This window comes from Monodon monoceros, unplaced genomic scaffold (genome assembly GCF_005190385.1).
Source record: "Monodon monoceros isolate NGI ecotype Baffin Bay Population unplaced genomic scaffold, NGI_Narwhal_1 Super_Scaffold_13, whole genome shotgun sequence".
Classification (NCBI taxonomy): domain Eukaryota; kingdom Metazoa; phylum Chordata; class Mammalia; order Artiodactyla; family Monodontidae; genus Monodon; species Monodon monoceros.
Genome location: NW_021703769.1, coordinates 82165909 through 82183833, shown reverse-complemented (window position 1 = coordinate 82183833; position 17925 = coordinate 82165909). Strand labels below are relative to the sequence as shown.

Here is a 17925-nt window from a genome sequence, read left to right as displayed (position 1 = left end):
TAGACTTTAAGATCCTCAAGGCCATCCATTTTAAACTAGGTCTTAATGCCCATCTACCACTGAAATACTGGCTTCTGTTCTGATGCCTCCAAATCACACGTGAAAAGAGAATTTACTTCATAGTTCATATTTTTCAAATCTGTGGGGAAAGGATGGGAGGGTCAGATCTGGTCGTGGGGACACCATGTGGTGAGAATTCAATAATTCAGTTCAAAGGAAGGTGTCTGGGGCCCCGGGGGGCGGGGGGGTGGGTGCTCTGCCCTGGCACAGAGCAGGTGAGCCTGGATAAACCCATGTGGCTTTGGGGCCTCAGAACAGGGGTCTGGACCACCAGGAAGGGGACCTGGCTAAAACAATCCTCCACACGTCAATGTCCTGATATAGGTGTGCATATTACAAGAAGCAGGTGGCAGTGTGCGCGCCCACTGGGGACTCCTGGGAAGACACAGTGGACACAGGTGGCAGGGGCCAAAGCTCTCTTGGGTTGACTCCTCACAGGCCAATTCTAGTTTCTAAGAAGAGAAACTTCTAAAGATCGTTTGCAGGAACAAGGTGGGCCTGACGCCTTGCAGGGCCTCCCTGAGGTCCCTGAGGAGCGGCAACAACACGGAATCCAATCACAAAGCTCGTTTGTCCACTCTTTATTAAAGCTAGGTCCTCCTGCTGACAGCTGCGGGGCAGCTTGGGCTCAGGAGGGGCACCGAAGGTGGGTAACTCAGGGCTGTGCCAGGCGGGACGGGCGCAGACCGGCCCTCGGTCCCACGGGGCTGGCGCAGCTTGCCCTGGGCCCTTCCTGAGGCTCCTTCTCGCAGCTGGGAGAGAGCGCCCAGGGACAGGCGGCACCGCCCAGCGCTGCCGGCGCCTCTGCGGGAACCCCTGTCCTCCTCAGCACCCCGCCCACCCCCGCCCTCACCCAGCCAGGCCCATTCTTACCACCACCGTCCAGGGCCCCTTCCCGCCCGCCCCGGCCTCTAGCGCCCGGGTGCTGGCTCTCAGGCCCCAGGGCCATGTCTATGCTAAAACAGAAGGAACTAGGTCTAAAAGGGAATGCGGCTGCTTCAAAATTTCAGTTTTCTGGCCCCATTCACACTGGCCCCCAAAAGCATTAAAGGGGGCGGATGTCTTGCAGGTGACCCGGTGGCTCGAAAGAGCCCAGCCCGGAAGGTGCGGCGCTGGCTGGCTGCAGGCCTTGCATAGCTGGACAGTTGGTCAGTCACTGAGCCACGGGCTCAGGTCCGAACCCCCAGAGGTGTACCACCGTCGTGTAGACAGCCCAGCCCACGGTGCCTCCACTCACTGCCCTCTCTGTGAGATGGGAACCTAACCAGAAACACCACTTGCTCCTAGTGTAGAACAATGACAGAAGCAGAGTTAAACGGACCCGAGGCGCTCATAAGGCCCTAATCCTGGGAGGTAAGAAACAACCCTACTACCAACCTCTGTCACTTCACACTTGTCTATTAAATCTAAATGAGCGGCAGGCTCACAAGAGCAGGGCCCCGTGTGTCCACCCACTCAGGGAGAGGTGGCAGCCGGGGAGCCAACGGCTGGGGTCCCTGGCTGCTGGGCTCCCAGAGGATCTCCGAGTATGCCGCCTCCAGCGTTCCCAGGCAAGAGTACCAAAGGACTCAGAGGGGAGGCTGAAATTAACACCCACACGGCCGGGCTGCTCTCGGTGCTCAAGTGGGGTGAAGACAGCAAGCGACTCTGGGGAATAAGGCTTCAAACTCCCTGGGGAACCTGCGAACACCTGCAACCCATCTGCCTGGGGCCACAAAAGCCATGGAAATAAATATCCACAGTCGACAGAATAAAAGCTTTCCCAGGTGCATCTCCACTTCACCCCCGACCCCGGATTAGGGAGGAACACCGTCCTTTGAAAACCCACGAGGCTTCCCCTCGCCACGCACACCGTCCTCAAAACTTTCTGGACATACTCGAATGCCCGGAAGGCCCCTCAAGTCTCCCGCTGAGGAACTGGAGGAAGTCATCAGCCAAACCCCCTGGAGTAGCCATACGCTCTGCCCTCGACCACCCCACCCTCCCTTGATGCAAGGGCTTCCCCTCCCTCGCTGTAAAACCCAGTTACTAACTCACAAGCCACCTGTCCCCCGGGCCACCCATATCGGAATCCGAGTAAAATAAATAACACCTCGCCTGCCATCCCTACCGCTTGGCCTCACCGCATCGATCCAGTGATGTCGCAGTCTCTTGCCGGGGTGGCCGCCCCCTTTCCCCATCTGCTCCGCGCGCAGCTCTCCTCTCTCCCCCTGCGCCCCCCGTACGGCCATCTGAGCTCGGCGGCCGGTTCTCTGGGGCCGGACAGGAGGGAAGCCCGAGGCCGGGGGGCGGTGCACCAGGGCTGAGGGGAAGGCACCGCACCAGGACTAGGACCCTCAGCTCCCTGAGGCCAGAAGAGCAAGGGGCCGGCGCGCAGCGGCCGGCGCTCGAGCCGCAAGGTGCCGGTGGCCTAGCGGGCTGCGCCTCCGTCGGCCTGGGGCCCTCACATGATGCTCTCCTCGTAGGCGCCCGAGGGCCCCGCGAAAGCGGCCGTCGGCTCGGAGCCGAAGCTCGTTCCGCCTGCGAACTCCAGCAGGGTGCTGCCGCGCTCCCCGGACCCGGTCCCTGCGCCCGCGCTCGGCGGCCCCTTAGCGGGTGCCTCGGCCTTGGGCGCAGGGGCGGCCGGCGTCTGGCCAGGCGCGCCCGCCGTGCCGCGGTGCGTCTTCATGTGGGTGAGCAGGTGCGAGCTCTGCGAGAAGCGGCGGCCGCAGTTGGCGCAGGCGTAGGGCCGCTCGCCCGTGTGCGTGCGCTGGTGTGTCACGAGCACCGAGCGCTGCGAAAACCGCTTGCCGCACTCGGGGCACGGGAAGGGCCGTTCGCCCGTGTGGCCGCGCCGGTGCTTGGCCAGGTTGGAGCGCTGCGCGAAGCCGCGGCCGCAGTCGGTGCAGCGGAAGGGCTTCTCGCCCGTGTGCGTGCGGCGGTGCCGCTTGAAGTCCGAGCTGTGGCCGAAGCCCTTGCCGCAGTCGGGACAGCGGTGTGGCTTCTCCTCGGCGTGCGCCCACTGGTGTCGCGTCAGCGCCGCGCTCTGCCCGAAGCGGCGGCCGCACTCGCCGCACGCGTAGGGCCGCTCGCCCGTGTGCGCGCGCCCGTGCGCCGTCAGGTGCGCGCGCCGGCTGAAGCCCGCGCCGCACACGCCGCACACAAAGGGCTTCTCGCCCGTGTGGCCACGCACGTGCGCCGCCAGGTGCGAGCCGCGGGCGAAGCGCGCACCGCACTCGGGGCACGGGAAGGGCCGCTCGCCCGTGTGCGTGCGGCGGTGGCGCGCCAGGTGCGAGCCGTACACGAAGCTCTTGCCGCAGTCGGCGCAGCGGTGCGGCCGCTCGCCCGCGTGGTAGCGCTGGTGCTTCGCCAGCGCCGCGCGGCGCCCGAACGTTTTGCCGCAGTCGGAACATATCCACGGGCTCTCCTCCTCGGCCAGCGCGGCAGGCGCAGGCTCCGCCAGCAGCCCCCCGACTGCAGGCCCGAACGCACGCAGGCCGCCGCCGCCCCCAGGCCCAGCACCGCCGCCGAAAGGGTCGCAGGCCAGCCCCGCGCCTTCTACCAGGGAGAGCCGGCCCCCCAGGGGTCCGGGCAGGGGGCGCCCGTCGGTCGACAGCCGCTCCGCGAAGTCCGGGAGGCCCAGGATCGGAAAGCCATCCGGGTGAAGCCAAGACTTGGGGTGCACGGGGAAGTGGAAGCCAAGCGGGTGCGAGGAAGGGCCTTCGCCCTCCCCCAGGCCGTTGCCCAGCCCCAGAAACCGCCTGTCCGGCTCGGGGTCATCCTTTCTCCCGGGGGTGGGCGCCTCCATCGCCGCCTCTCTCGCCTCGGCCTCTCCCTCGGCCTCTCCGTCTGCTTCGTCGACCTCAGGCCCCTCAGGCCCGGCTTCGGCCTCCTCGGGCCCCGCCGAGGGCCCCGTCTCACAGGGCTCGCGCCGAGGGCCGTCGCCGCTGGGCTCCGCGCAGCCGCCGCCCCGTCGATGGCGCTGGAAGTCGGCGCGGAGGCGGAAGGCCTGGCCGCAGTCGGGGCAGCAGTGAGGCCGGTCGGCCGTGTGCACGGCCTGGTGCCGCGCGAGCGCCGAGCTCTGGCTGAAGCTGCGGCCGCAGTGCGGGCAGGGGTAGGGCCGTTCTCCGGTGTGCGTGCGCTGGTGCGTGACCAGGTAGGAGCGGCGCCCGAAGCCCGCGCCGCAGAAGGCGCAGCGGTAGGGCCGCTCGCCCGTGTGGATGCGCCGGTGCGTGACCAGGTGCGACTTGTACACGAAGCGCTTGCCGCAGTCCGGACACGGGAAGGGCTTCTCGCCGGTGTGGGTGCGCTGATGGATGGCCAGGTGCGAGCGGTACACGAAGCCCTTGCCGCACTCATCGCAGCCGAAGGGCTTGACGGCCGCGTGGTAGCGCTGGTGCTTGGCCAGCCGGGACCGGTGCGGGAACACTTTACCGCACACGTCACACGTCGTCTCCGGCCGCCCGGCTGGAGCGGCCACCGCGGCCGGGAACGCCCAGGGCGCCAGCAGGCTCGCGCCCGGCTCCCGGCCCTGCAGAAAGGGTTTCGCCTCGGACCCCTCGGCCAGGACCCCAAGGCCGCCGGGGTCAAGACCCCACCCCTCTGGAGTCTGCGCCGAATCCGAGTCGTCGGGGCCCCAGGTCCCAGGCACGTCCCCCACGCCGTAGGCCGCGGACCACAGCCCTGGGGGCTCGTTCTCCTCCTCGGCCACCTCTGCCAGGAAGTCCTCGTCGTCGTCCTCCTCATGGTCCTCTATGTCGTCGGTCCAGAACCAGGCCCCTGAAGGCGACAAGGGAAGGCCAGGAGAGAGAGGTGAGAAGAGGCCGTGACAGAAGCCGCTTACGGACTCCTGCTCCTGTAAGGAGCGATTTCTGCGGGACCCCAGGCTCTCGGAGCTCGGAGCCCGGAGCCCGGGGTCAGGGCGCCTCTGTTCCATGGGAGTGAGAGATGGTGCACGCCTCTTCCCTGAGTTAGGAGGAACTGTGCAGACAGGAGAAATGGACACGCGGGTGTCCCTCCTAGGAAGGCTGGGGTTCCCTCACCTCGTGGACTCTCCTCAAATGGCCTCAACTAATCCCTTTTCCAGACCTCCAGCTCTCTTCAGGGCTCGCCACCCTGCTGAGAATAGGGACACCTACGAATTGGGTGACCTTGCCTGTGGGTTCCTGTGAGACCAGGTGTTAAGCCCAAAACAGGGGTCCAGGGCCCAGAAAAATAGACGGAGACGCCAGGTCTGTTCTCCCCAAAGCCCCTTGTCTCCTGGAGAACTCCACCCCCCCCCCCCACCCCCCACCTGCTTGGCCCAAGGCAGCCAAGACTCCAGCACCAGCACGGCCACTGAGGACCTGCCTTTGTAACACCTAAGCTTTGCTTAGCATCCCTCCTCTGGATCTCTCCACCAGTCTCAGGCTGGCCAGCATCCAGGGCTCTCCCTCCCAGCCCCAGAGCACAGCCAGGAAAGGCTGCCCTGGGCCAAGGAGACCTAGAGGGGCCTGTAGGCCCCAGCTCTCTGCACTCACCCTAGAAGGCTCCAGCAACTGTGCAGGCACAGCCCAGCCTCCCCACTGAGCCTCTCTGAAGCTTGGCTTTCTGAGCGGTTGTGCACTTGGGAAACGGTCCCAAATTGACTAAGACTGGGTGAGCTGCAAACATCTTCCCATCACAGAAGGCTAAGGACCCGCCTTGGGGTCCTGCAATTCCATCCCTCCTCCACCAAGCAGCGCCCTGACCGCTCCCTTCAGTGCAGAGTAAGGATAGGGATTCGGTTTATAAAAGAGTGATGTGCCTGCCATCATGATGCACCCAGGAGGGAACTAGTATTGGGCTGGCCAAAAAGTTCATTCGTGTTTTTCCGTAGGGTGTTATGAAAAACCCGAACGAACTTTTTGGCCAATCTGATATTTACAAAGCAGGCACTAAGTCACACAACAAAGAAAAAGGCCTCGTCCACGGCAGCCCAGGTGTTCCAGAGAACCTGCATGCCAACTTCCTCTGGTACACCTTGCCCCGTGTGTGTCTACCGTGGCCACGTACAGTGTAGTCCACCTCACGATCCCAGTACCAGGAAGGTTCAAGCTCCCCCACAGAGGTAGGAATCCCCTTTCCCACCACTCCCGGGTCCCCTGCCAAGGCTGTGGCTGGTGTCGGCCATCACCTGACCGGGTGGGCCTTCGTCACTGAGTCCTGTCCCCGAGGAGGGGTCGGGGCCCAGGAGGGATGCCCATCCTGACCTGGCCCTGGTCCTGTGTTCTATATAGCATCCCAAACATGTGATAAATCACGTGGGAAAACAGCACAGTGCTGAGTGACATAAAGCCAGACACCGAAGTGCACGGACGTGATTTCTTCTCTGAAGGAAACATGTATAAAGGGACACAACGGGTTATTTTAGTTCTTCATGCTTTGCAATACTTTCTAAGTTTTCTGTAGTTAGTAATAATATACGATTATAGTAAGAATAAGCTTTAAATAAAGGACAGTGGTTTCCTGTTACTAAGCTGAGTTCATCTCCAACTGCCACCCACGGTGAGTGAGGGATGAGAAGTGGCTGAGCAGCACGGAAGAGGCCCAGCTCCTCACTGTGAAGGCTGGAGCACCCCTGAGGGGAGCTGGTGCAGGGACGGGCAGTGTGGGCCCATGGTCAGATTAGCTGGAAATTCTTCCAGTGAGTCTCAAAAAGGCTTTTCCCTAAGACTCTGGTGAGTGTCTGGAGGAGTTTTAGTTGGAGTCCCTAAGGCAGGGGGTTCAAGTTGGGGAACAAGTACAATGTCTTCGTGGTAGGAATGTACCCCAGGACCCAGCCAAGGGTCAGTGGCACTTGCTGGATAGAAGTGGACACCCAGGCCAAACGAGGGCCCGCCAGCTAGCAGCCTCACCTACTCAGAGCTGGGGGACAGGCTAGGTCCCAACGACTCATCCACAACACCTCTTCCTTGGGGTCTGAGAGTAGCAAAGCCCCCCACTTGGGGAGGTGATCCTTTGCCCTGCCCCCACCCCAAACATCAAACAGTGCTGCGCTCTGCAGAGGGGGCTGATCCTAGGAGGGGACCTGACCTCATCACTGGCTCTGGAGCTGGCATGGCCACTTATCCAAAAATGAGAAAATATTAAACATAAGGCAAGTTGGTAGAGGCCACCACTGACACCGAGTAAAGGACAAGAAGGGCATCCAGTTCCCTGGCTGCACCCCGAGACAAGATCTCTGGGAAGTAGCAGGGCCACCAGAGGGGACTCGGGGACAGCAGCCTGCCTCCAAGCCAGGCTCTGTTCTCTTCGTCTGCCGCCAAAGTGGCCCAGGGTCTGGAGGTCCGGGCCCGGCGGGGGTGTCCATTGTCGGCGTTACCCCCGGCTGCAGTGGGGACAGGGTTCCCTGGGGCTTTGCCAGCGCCCCAGATGCAAGCCTATTCTGGATCCAAGTGAGGACCCGTCAGGTCTACTCGTGAGACGGGCCGAGGCAGAGGAGATGCTCTGACGGGGGTGGGGGGGGGCGAGTGGGACTTTCCCAAGCGTGGCCCAGAAGGTCAAACACAGCTGCCTCTTCCAGAAGCCACAGGGGGAGAGTGGACAAGTGGACCCCGGGGAAGGGAAGCTGGCCCTTCATCTCCCTGAGGCGTCCGCTCCTAAGGACTCTGACACCGGGTGAGGATTAGCTGGCCAGGGCCCACGCCCGGAGCCTGATGGCACTCGCGGGGGCCGACCAGTGGCCTTGTGAGCAGACACCCAAGGCGCCCCCGGTAAGTGCCTTATTCAGGCACGAATAAACGGCCTCGGGGAGGAGGCCCCGCAGCCACCTGCCTGGCGCACCTGCTCCCTGAGCTGCTGCGAGGTGGCCTGACACTTGCTCTGCCCCGAAAACCAAGCCGAAGGTTTCTATGACTCCCACCCCAAGCACCCTCTGCCCCTGTCCTGTCCCGTCTCCGAGACCTGTCCCCAGGCCTGGCCTCACGGTGAGTCAGCTGCAGGTCTGCTCTGACTAACCCCTCCCCGAGGGACCCAGCCACGGCACAGGGCCCAGGAGGCAGTCGTGTGTGTGAGGTCAGCACCTGCTCCTGACCCTCCGGCCAGACCGAGACTCAGGGTCGGCTCGGGGAGAGCCCTGCCCCCAGGCACAAAGGCAGGACGTGGACAAGGGGCTGGCCAAAGCTGCAGGCGGGCTCCTTCCTCCCCGTCCGGCTGCCATCAGTAGCTCCTCCTTCCCTCTGAGCAGGAGTCCGGTCGCCAGGGAGGTGGTGGCTCCCGGCAGGGCTGGGCTTCTGCGATGGATCTATCCTCCCCGCTGCAGGGTCCTCAGGCTGACACATCTTCCAGGAGGGGGTCCTCCCCTGAGCGCCTCTCCAGAACCGCTGATCGCGCTCACCAGCCATCAGATTCTCTCGTTTCGGTGTGCTTCACCTGACTGCTTTTACACTTTCTCTCTCTCCTTTCCTGCGTAACGTTTAAGCCGGTTCCATCCTGCCTATCGTACCGCTCTATCTTTCGCTTTCACACGAGGGGCAGGAACAGCAGTCAGGGAGCGGGGTCATCAGCCGAGCACTGTGGAGACGGCACAGGTGCGAACAAAACACAGCGCGCGCTCACAGAGTCCGCTGGAGCAAACGAGGAGGCAGGCACCTGGGCACGGCCATCCCAGACCTCGCCGAGGGCTGCGGGTGCAGGGAACGTCCTGGAGTGACATGGGGGGTTCCCGACATCAAGGCGGTCAGAGGACACACACAACCCAAGTGGGACCTACACACTGAGCCAGCCACACGAAGGTCACTCCAGGCAGAGAAAACAGCAGGTACAAAGCCCCGAGGCAGGTGAGAGCTTGAAGAGAAAGGCTGTCGGTGGAGTTGAGCCTGAAGAGCTATGGGTGTGTGCAGGGTGCAGAGGATCCCAGATACTGTGCCGAGTGCCCGGGGAAGACCAGGGGTGGGGGGCAGCCAGCAGCTCAGGGACGCCCGTGGCCACATGCCTGACAACCTCATGCCTGCGCCAGGGGTGGGGTGAGGAAGGCAGAGGGACGAGGACCACCTGGGCCCCAGCCAGGCCCACCACGTGCCAGGGACGCTGCAGGAGGGGCCCGGGGTAGGTGACGTGGTGCCACTTCAGGTTTAGCTCACTCTGAGATGCCCTCAGACACCCAAGTGGAGACATCAAGCAGGTGGTGGGACAGACAAGGTCAGAGCTGGAGAGAGAGGCTGAGAATGGGCAGGTGGGCAGCACTTAAGGCCCTAGCCCCAGCTGGGGTCACCTGGAGAGAGGAGAGAAGAGGACATGCAGTGGCAGGTGGGGAAGCAGCCAGGGGCAGCAGAGGGACCAGGGGCACGTGGGGTCCACCCTGCAGAGCAGAAAAGCTAATGCGACGAGGAAATAAGGCCAGAGCCACCAGGCCAAGGGGACGAGGACATGCTCGGCCGCAGGAAATGGGGTTCAGCCACGGACAGGGATCTGCCAGGCGACCACACCGGGCATCTGTAAGGAATGGGCGAGCGTACTATCTCAGCCGGGTGAGGAGAGAGGTGGCAGTGATGGGTGAGGACCAGGGAGTGGGAGGTGGTGGTCGAGGGGAGTCAGAGCAAGGAGGCTTTAATTCAGCACTCAGAGGCACCGGGGCACCTGAGTGGGCGCGTTTGGCCAGAGTCCAAACCTTATGTGTGGCCCAACTTGTTAAGAAGCACAAGAGATGAATATACTTGTGTTTTGCAAGACTATGATCTAGAAATACAGAAACTCTGCCAGGCTCAGAACCGGCTGTCCTGCCCAGACCCAGCAATTCGCAACTGTCAATGGGCTCAGCTGCACAGAAATGAGCGCAGGGGGAAAAGGGGAGGGAAGCGCTTGGCAGACAGGCTACAGTGACAGTTAAGAGGGGGGACCTCAGATGGATTCGCTGAGCCCGAGCTGACCCCAGCCTTCGCTACCACAGCCCCTCCCGGGAGGCAGGTGACGCGTGGAAGACTGTGCCTGCATCCTGCACCCACCTCGGCCCACAGGGGAAGGCGGAGGCGCTGGCCCAGCGAGCCTGCCCCTTCTGCGAGCTGCCAAACCCCAGCTAGGTTCACAGAGCACATTGTGGGGACCACCCAGGCTCGAGCCTGCAAAAGGATCCACCCCAGGACCCTCCAAGAAGCATGGAGAACAGGGGCACATCCAGACCACGTGTGGAGAGACTGGCCAGTGGAGGCCTTACAGCCCCTTCCTCTCCAGGTGGCTTTTCAGATCTGTGCCCAGAAACAGGGCACACCTCCCATTAGACCCTCCGACAAACATCACCTACATTCCAGTCTCAGCCTGGAGGCAGCAGCAACATTTTTTGCCAGCCAGAGCCCTCCTGATTCTGAAGGCTGGGAGACATTCCAAGAGGGTCCCAGAGAATGTGGAGACCTAGGGCAGGAAGGCCACCCCGAAACACAGTGCACAGTAAGGCCCGAGGCCTGAACCCACTGTAGGCAAGTGACTTAATCACTACTTCAAAAGTCAATTTCCTTGACTGTAAAATGAGACCAATAATCCCTCCGCTGCTACTTCACAGAGCTGTTACGAGGATATAAAGTATACAGGGAAATACTCTGAAAAGTACACGTGTAGGCACAGCACTGTCTATGTTTTTCTGTATTTTATTTTAAAACCTCTACAAGCTGCTCCCAGTCTACCCAAGCACGTGAGTGGCATGAGACATCAGAGCCCCGCACTAGGCTGGTATCACCCGAGACCAAAGCCAAACACACACACTGTGCAAGGGCCTCCGCTGAACCTGACACACGGGGAACAGCTCACCAACCTCCACGGAGCACCTCCACAGAACCAGTGGGCCGACGGCCTCGGGTGGGAAACTGGGGGTTTTGTTCAACTCTTTATTATCCAGATGAATAAAACTGAGGCCCAGAAAGTTGGAGGAACAGGGCCAGAGCCAGGTCCAAGGTCTCAGAGAAATCCGACACCCTGAACGCTTCCTGTATGTCTCTCTGCAAAATCTCCTCTCTGGAAGGTCCAGGGCTCCTCCCAGGGAGAGGAGACGGCCAAATGGGCAGGGAAGCCGTTCAATCCTGGGAGCCGGAAGGCCAGCTCCAGCACTTCAGGCAACGGTCTGTTCCTCACCTGGCCCCTCTGAGCTGGTAACGTGACAACTGACCCTCACACACACAAAAACAATCAGAGGCTCAAGGCAGGGACAGGGCATCGTTGTTAAAGATTCGCAACAGGAACCTCTAGGTTCTCTAAAGACTCCCCAGCCTTTGGGCCTCTGCAGACCAGAACCAGGAGGGGGCAATCCACGAAGGCCCCCAGTGCCACTGTGTCCCCACAGAGGCCCCCCAGAGTGCAGAGCAGCAGCTCCAGGGCGGCTCCCTGGGGCCGCAGTGGAGAGCGAAGGCACAGGCCGAAGTCGGTGAAACCCGCGAGACCCCGTGTCACACTCACCTGTGTAGACACCGGTGACGATGTCTCCCTCCTCGGGACGGGGGCTATCCGGGACCCAAGGCTCCTCTCCTTGCTCCAGCCGGAAGATCAGATCTGGCTTGGGGATTGGGTATCCTGCCCCGGAAAAAACAGGCCGCAGCTGCAGGGCCCCGCCTGCAGGCCCCGCCCTCACCCACACAGCACTGCCACCACTGGCTCCTCTCTCAGGCCTTTCCAGGACCAGCCTTCCCACCTCCCCACCTCCGCTGGGAGATCCCACACTCCCTTCTCTCTGGAGCCCTGCCCTGACCCCCAGCTCCCCTGTCCAGCCCCCTCCACACACTGCCATCTGCAGGGTGCCCGCCCTTCTCCTCCGTCACCTGACTCCTCACCCCTTGAGGCCTCTGGCGAGTGTACAGCACAGAGACCAGGGCAGCACTGCAGCTCCCCAGAACACGTCCACCTGGGTCATGGCGCTGCTGGGCCATAGTGGGCACCCCCCAAGACACGCCCCAGCCCAGAAGCCAGGCTGGTCCCTAGGGCTTCACTGGGAGGCGGGCTGGCTCCAGCAGCTCCTTCACCAAGACCCCGGGGCTCCAGAAACCACCCTCTCAGACAGCTAAGCGCTGGCAGCCATCACGCCAGGATGCCTCTTGGGGACAAAAGGCTCTGCTCACCCAAGGACACCAGAATCCCATAGTTTTCCTGCATGACTTCCTTGTAGAGCTCCCGCTGGTCTGCATCCAGCCTCTCCCACTCCTCCAGGGAGAAGTACACAGCCACGTCTTCAAAGGTCACCAGCCCCTGGAAAACAAAGAACCCTGGCCGCTGCCCTACACTGCCCCAGCGAGAGGCAGGGGCGTCCCACGAAGAGAGGACAGGAGGTCACTTCAGTGGACACTGAGCTGACCCTGCAATGTGTAGGTCACGGGGACACAGCCCAGCAGCTGCAAGTCTACAAACACCTGACGGAACGAGGGGCTTGCAGGCCTGTCACAGCCCCGGGAGGCAAGAACCCCATTCCCATCCAGAGACCAGGGGCTCAGGCTCAGAGAGGGAGAGCGCTCGGCTCAGATGGGGCAGAGCCTGGACTCACACTGAAGTGCAGAGACAATGAAGCCCAAGACCCCATGTATGTGCTGCACGGGCACCTCGCCCCCTGCTACTTCACTGTCTGCCTCAAGCCAGTGGCCACATCAGTGGTGTGAGGGCCCATGCCTTGGTGGACAAGTGGCACCAACTGAGTGTGGGCACTGGCGCCCAATCTAACCGGGCTCAATAGGAAACCAGAGCCTGGACAGGTGGCAGGCACTCCAGGTAAGGGCACAGCTTGACCCCGGGGGAGAGCCAGGGCTGACGCAACTGTGCAGGCTGCAGGAGAGTTGGTGGTGGGCAACATGGTCAGGACATTCCAATGGCCTGGGGAGGGTCGGGCCCCAGGAGAGCGGAACCATATTCCACAGGTTTGGGGCTGGAGACTCCCAGCTGCTTCCTGCAGCCCCGTCCTGGCCCACAGCCTGCGCTCAGCCTGAGGACCACAGCGCCACTGCCCTGCCAACAGGGCAGGTCTCCAGGACAGCGGGTGCCAACCTCCCTGGGGAAACCCAGCCTGGTCAACTGAGCCCCAAATAAAGGGGCAGCTCACCTGAGACCCAGATGCCAGGGAACTGTCCTCGTCCTCGTCCTCATCCTCGTCCTCGTCCTGCTCCAGGTCCTCACCCCTCGACATGGCTGGAGCCCGGGACGCCTGCAGGGCTGTGGGGAGAGACCTCTTGGGGTCCAGCCTTTAGCATCAAGCCTCACTGCCCTGGCCGATGTCTGTCCATCCAGCTACCAGGGTCAGCAGCTCCTGGCCACACCCCCTTTTCAAAACCTGGGCCCTGGGCTTCCCTGGTGGCGCAGTGGTTAAGAATCCGCCTGCCAATGCAGGGGACATGGGTTCGAGCCCTGGTCTGGGAAGCCCACATGCCGTGGAGCAACTAAGCCCGCGTGCCACAACTACTGAGCCTGTGTGCCCCAACTACTAAAGCTCACGTGCCTAGAGCCTGTGCTCTGCAACAAGAGAAGCCACAGCAATGAGAAGCCCGCGCACCGCTACAAAGAGCAGCCCCTGCTCGCCACAACTAGAGAAAGCCCGCGCGCAGCAACGAAGACCCAATGCAGCCAAAAATAAATCAATGAAATAAATAGAATTTTTTAAAAAAGAAAAAACCCTGGGCCCTGCCACTCCAGCTGCACGCCGTCAGGTCAAAGAGCTCTTCCCGGCCTGCCCACCCAAGCCCCCCCTCACTTCCTCCCCGAAGACTAGCTCCTTTTTCTTACCCTTTTCCTGAAGACCTGGGGACTCAGCATCCCCACCACAGCTAAGGCGCTCCTGGGTCCCCGATGCCGGACTCCTCTCTTCTGCCACCACCGCCTCCGCGTCGGCGTCCTCCGCCTCCGCCTCCGCCTGCCGCCCCGGCCCTGCCTGCACCCCGTCCGCCTCCAGCTCCTCTGCCACCTCCGCCACGGCCTCGGCGTCCTCGGCCTCCACCACCATCACCTCCTCCTTCGCCAGCTCCCCCTCCTCTTCCCCCTTTTCTTCCTCCTCTTCTTCCTCCTGATCAGGATCACATTCCGACCCATCCTCCGCCCTCTCCCGCTGGGCGGCTGGGGAGTCTGGAGTCGTGTGAAGGGCCGCCATCGTCTCTGGAAGGGAGCCTCAGCTCGGCCTGCAACACAGACAGGCGACGGTGACCAGCCGCCCGGCACGCAGCCCGCTGACGGAGGTGGGGTTGGTTTGCCCCGCGATACAGTAACAGCACCGGAGCTGAGGCACGACTGGAGCTCCTTCCACGATCTCATGTGGCACAACCTAGATTCTGTAACAGAAGAGCTGCCAAAGAGCCCCTCACCGGGAGCCCCCGTTACGCGGCCTCAGCTCTTTCCTGCAGGCAACGACAGGCCTCGCGTGAGCTTGCCATGCTTTCTTGGAGTAAGCCAGGGATTAATCCCGGGTTTTCATCCTCAAGAACATGGAAGCGTCAAGTCCAGGCAACACGCCCGAGGGTGGCCCAGCCTGCATTTAGCTGAAACGGGTGCACACAGCTCATAAGGAACAGTGCACCTGATATATGGGGGCGGAGGAGATGCTCGCCCACCTCTGAACGTGCACGAACTTGGGCACGAACTCGGCGGCAGGGAGTGTGGGAGCCGAGGTCTGAGCATGGGTGGGCCAGGAACCCCAGCGCAGTGTGACGGGCGGGGGAAGGTAAGACCACCCTGCCGGGAGAGCCCACTCTACCAAGCCAGCAGGTCAGGCTCCTCCCTGTGGCAGGCGGCAGAGAAGAGGCCCTGAGCAGGCAATTACCCCTGTGCCCCCCTCACCCCTCGCTCCATCCAGGGCATCTGGAAAAAGCACGGCTGATCAGGAATTTGGTTCATCGCTAGACCAGCAAAGGTGAAAAAAAATGCCCTGTGACACCTCTTCACGTTTGGGGATCAGAGAATCCTAAGTGTTGAATCATCAAAGCCCCAGTGGCTCACAGCATCCACCTCTCGCATCGATGTCGGAGACGGCTCAGCCCAGGCACTTGGGAGATGCAGCCACACCGCCTCACAGCACGAGAGCCCGGGGCTGTGGACCCAAGAGCGATGGGATACCGCGGGCCCTGGGGCCACTCCTCCCTCCCAGCTGCGCATTCCTCACCAGCCCCAGTGAAGTTCCAGGACAAGACAAGAGTCATGGGTTTTGACGAGCCAGTTTCTGTGGCTCCTTTTTGAGTGCAAACCTAAGAACAGATCCATCAGCCAGCATGGCCCCATCAGTCTCTCAGACCTGACTAGAGCCACTTCCAAAGTAAGCCAACCTCACTACAAATACAGCGACCCCAGAACCCCGGGAAGAGAGCACGAACCCCGGAGGAGCCTGAGATGTCAGGCCACACAGGACAATGGGGCTGCAAATTCAGGCTGAGCCCAGATGCCATGCCAAGCCCAGCAGAGCCCCTCCTGCCTGGCCCCCTTGCAGAGCAGACTCCCGCAGGCCAGGCCCCCATCCGAGGACCAGAGGCTTGGGAATAAAGTGGACCCGTGCTTGTTGCACCTCAGGACCTTTGCACATGCCATTCCCACTCCCTGGCACTCTCCTCCCCTCTTCTTCACTGATCCTTTGGAGGTAGCCCCCTGGGCCCCTAAGACACACACAGTTCCCTGGACTCTGCCCTCTTAGCACCCACATATTTTTTTTTTCTTTTCTTCGGTACGCGGGTCTCTCACTGTTGTGGCCTCTCCCGTTGCGGAGCACAGGCCCCGGACGCGCAAGCTCAGCAGGCATGGCTCACGGGCCCAGCCGCTCCGCGGCACGTGGGATCTTCCCAGACCGGGGCACGAACCCGTGTCCCCTGCATCGGCAGGCGGACTCTCAACCACTGCGCCACCAGGGAAGCCCAGCACCCACATTTTAATATACTTACAGAACTGTGTGCTTATTGCCTGTCTCCCCAAATACACACTCAACTCCAAGAAGGCAGAAGTTCCCTTTGTTCGTCTCTGAATCTCCTTGTGCCAGACACAGAGTGAACACTCAAATATTTATTGATGAAATGACTCTAGGGACTTCCCTGGCAGTCCAGCGGTTAAGCCTCCACGCTCCCAGTGCAGGGGGCCTGGGTTCAATCCCTGGTCGGCGAACTAGATCCCACATGCCGCATCCCGTGTGCCACAGCTAAGACCCTGTGCAGCCAAATAAATAAATAAATATTAAAGAAAAAAAAAGAAGAAGAAAAAGGAAGAATAAAATGATTCTAAAGCCTGCGGTCAACGTGATGAACATGAGATTTTCAAAACTCAGTATTCTGGCCCCACTGTCATGTTCCAGAACAGGATGACTGCTGTTGAGGGTCCTTCAGACTAGAACCCACTGGAGAATCTCTGCCTCTGAAGAGGTTACGACCTGAGGTCCCTTCTCCCAAGAGGTGCACCTGCTGCTGACCAGAGGAGGGAAAGACCCTCCAGTCGTGGAGGTGGTCAGTCACCCTGCAGATGCGATGGGGCCTAGCACAGCCAGACGCCCCATAAGCCCTGACCCAGCATCCAGAACAGAATGGTTCTGAGAAACGGGCCTCAGTAACACGGATGGCAGATGCCCCCTCTGCCTCCCCAGGACAGACGTGTGCTGCGCATACCCCCAGACCCTCCTTTCTTCTTTCCAGCCTGCCAGCCTACCAGAAACCCACTTCCGGCATCCGCCTCAGGATGCCACCGAAAGTCAGGTGAGCGACCTGATCATAGCCCTTCAGGTCATCCCAGACCATTATTTCCATGGGGGCTGGGGCGGGGCTGCACCCTAGGATATAGTGCTGCAGAACTTAGAATGGGGCACGGGGCGAGGGGGGCGAGGAGGGGCAGTTAACGAGATGCCTGCCTCCGGGAGAAGGACCACACAGACAGAAAGAGGCAAACTTAGAAAACTTTTAGCAACTCTCCACTGAAGTCCCATATCCAGGGAACCTACATAGAGAAATGAAGAAATGTGTGGGTGCAGGTAGATCTAGGCCCCTTCCTTCCGTCTGGTGGCCTCACTGACCACACCTGTGACTCAAGGCCTTCCAGGCTTTCATCTCCGTCCAGAAACCTTCCTTCCCTGACTACCAGGATTCTCACTGTTTGTCCACGGATTTGGGCTCCCCTGCTCTCCTGGGTTTGCTCCCGGTGCAGGTGTATCCACGGGGCCAACCCTGCTGCCCGAGGGCAGCCCCTCACCTTGCTGGCCAGCTCCCCAAACCTGCCAACACTTGTTGAACCAAACCGAGAACCAGAGTCTCCCCACAGAGGCACAGCTAGGGACCTGATCCTGCACACCTCCCCTTCCCCCTGCCCACTGGGTCCTCCACCAAAGGCCGGCCCCTCTCCCACCTCTCCGACCACATGGGGCAGCCCAGACCCCATCCAGCCCCAGAAATGAGTTTCCCAACCCGCCTACTGGCGGTAGCAGACTCAGCACAGCAGCCCACCGGGGCCTCCACTTGCAGAGGGAGGACCCAGGCAAGGCCCCCACGGTCACTAAGCAAGCTCGCGGGGGCGCCAAGCCATCTCCATCCCTCCAGGGGGCTTATCGGACCTCCGCCTCCCTCAGAAGCCAGGTCAGGGCCGTGACAACCCCTCCTGGATGGGTGTGTCCCCGGGGGCGGCCGCGGCCCAACCCCCGCACCTCCGGCCGAGACGGCGGCGGGCACCTCCCAGGGGTCGCGGGTGTGTGTCCTCCCAGCCCACCTACTCCGCGCTGCCCGCCTGGACCGGCCCTGGGGGTCGGGGCCCGCCTCCCTCGCGCAGGCCCGGGCGGGGGTGCACGGGCCGCGCCGAGCGTGGGCGCGGCCGCGAAAGGCCAGGCCAGAGCGCCGCTCGGGCCCCCCCCAGACCCAGGCCCCACCCGCACCGGCCCGCCCCGCTGCGCGCCGCTGCCTCCCCGCGGCCTCCCGTGCCGGCGTCGAGGGGCGGCGCGACCCCGACCCCACTACCGCGCCTGGC

General features: G+C 61.9%; 1 protein-coding gene across 2 annotated transcripts in view; it reads right to left on the bottom strand.

Annotated features, from left to right (window-relative positions):
- Positions 1 to 931: 931 nt before the first annotated feature.
- Positions 932 to 17925, bottom strand: part of ZNF316 (zinc finger protein 316) — a 17530-nt gene continuing 536 nt past the window's right edge. The window contains exons 1-6 of one of the 2 annotated variants that reach the window (XM_029219532.1): positions 15873 to 16040; positions 13741 to 14129; positions 13064 to 13173; positions 12096 to 12222; positions 11440 to 11553; positions 932 to 4818 (exon numbers count right to left, since the gene is read on the bottom strand). In XM_029219532.1, coding sequence (XP_029075365.1) covers positions 2504 to 4818; positions 11440 to 11553; positions 12096 to 12222; positions 13064 to 13173; positions 13741 to 14101 — 3027 coding nt within the window. In that variant the 5' untranslated portion in view covers positions 14102 to 14129; positions 15873 to 16040 and the 3' untranslated portion in view covers positions 932 to 2503. Of the gene's footprint in view, positions 4819 to 11439; positions 11554 to 12095; positions 12223 to 13063; positions 13174 to 13740; positions 14130 to 15872; positions 16041 to 17925 lie in introns of those variants that run through there. The other variant, XM_029219531.1, reaches the window with a different exon arrangement.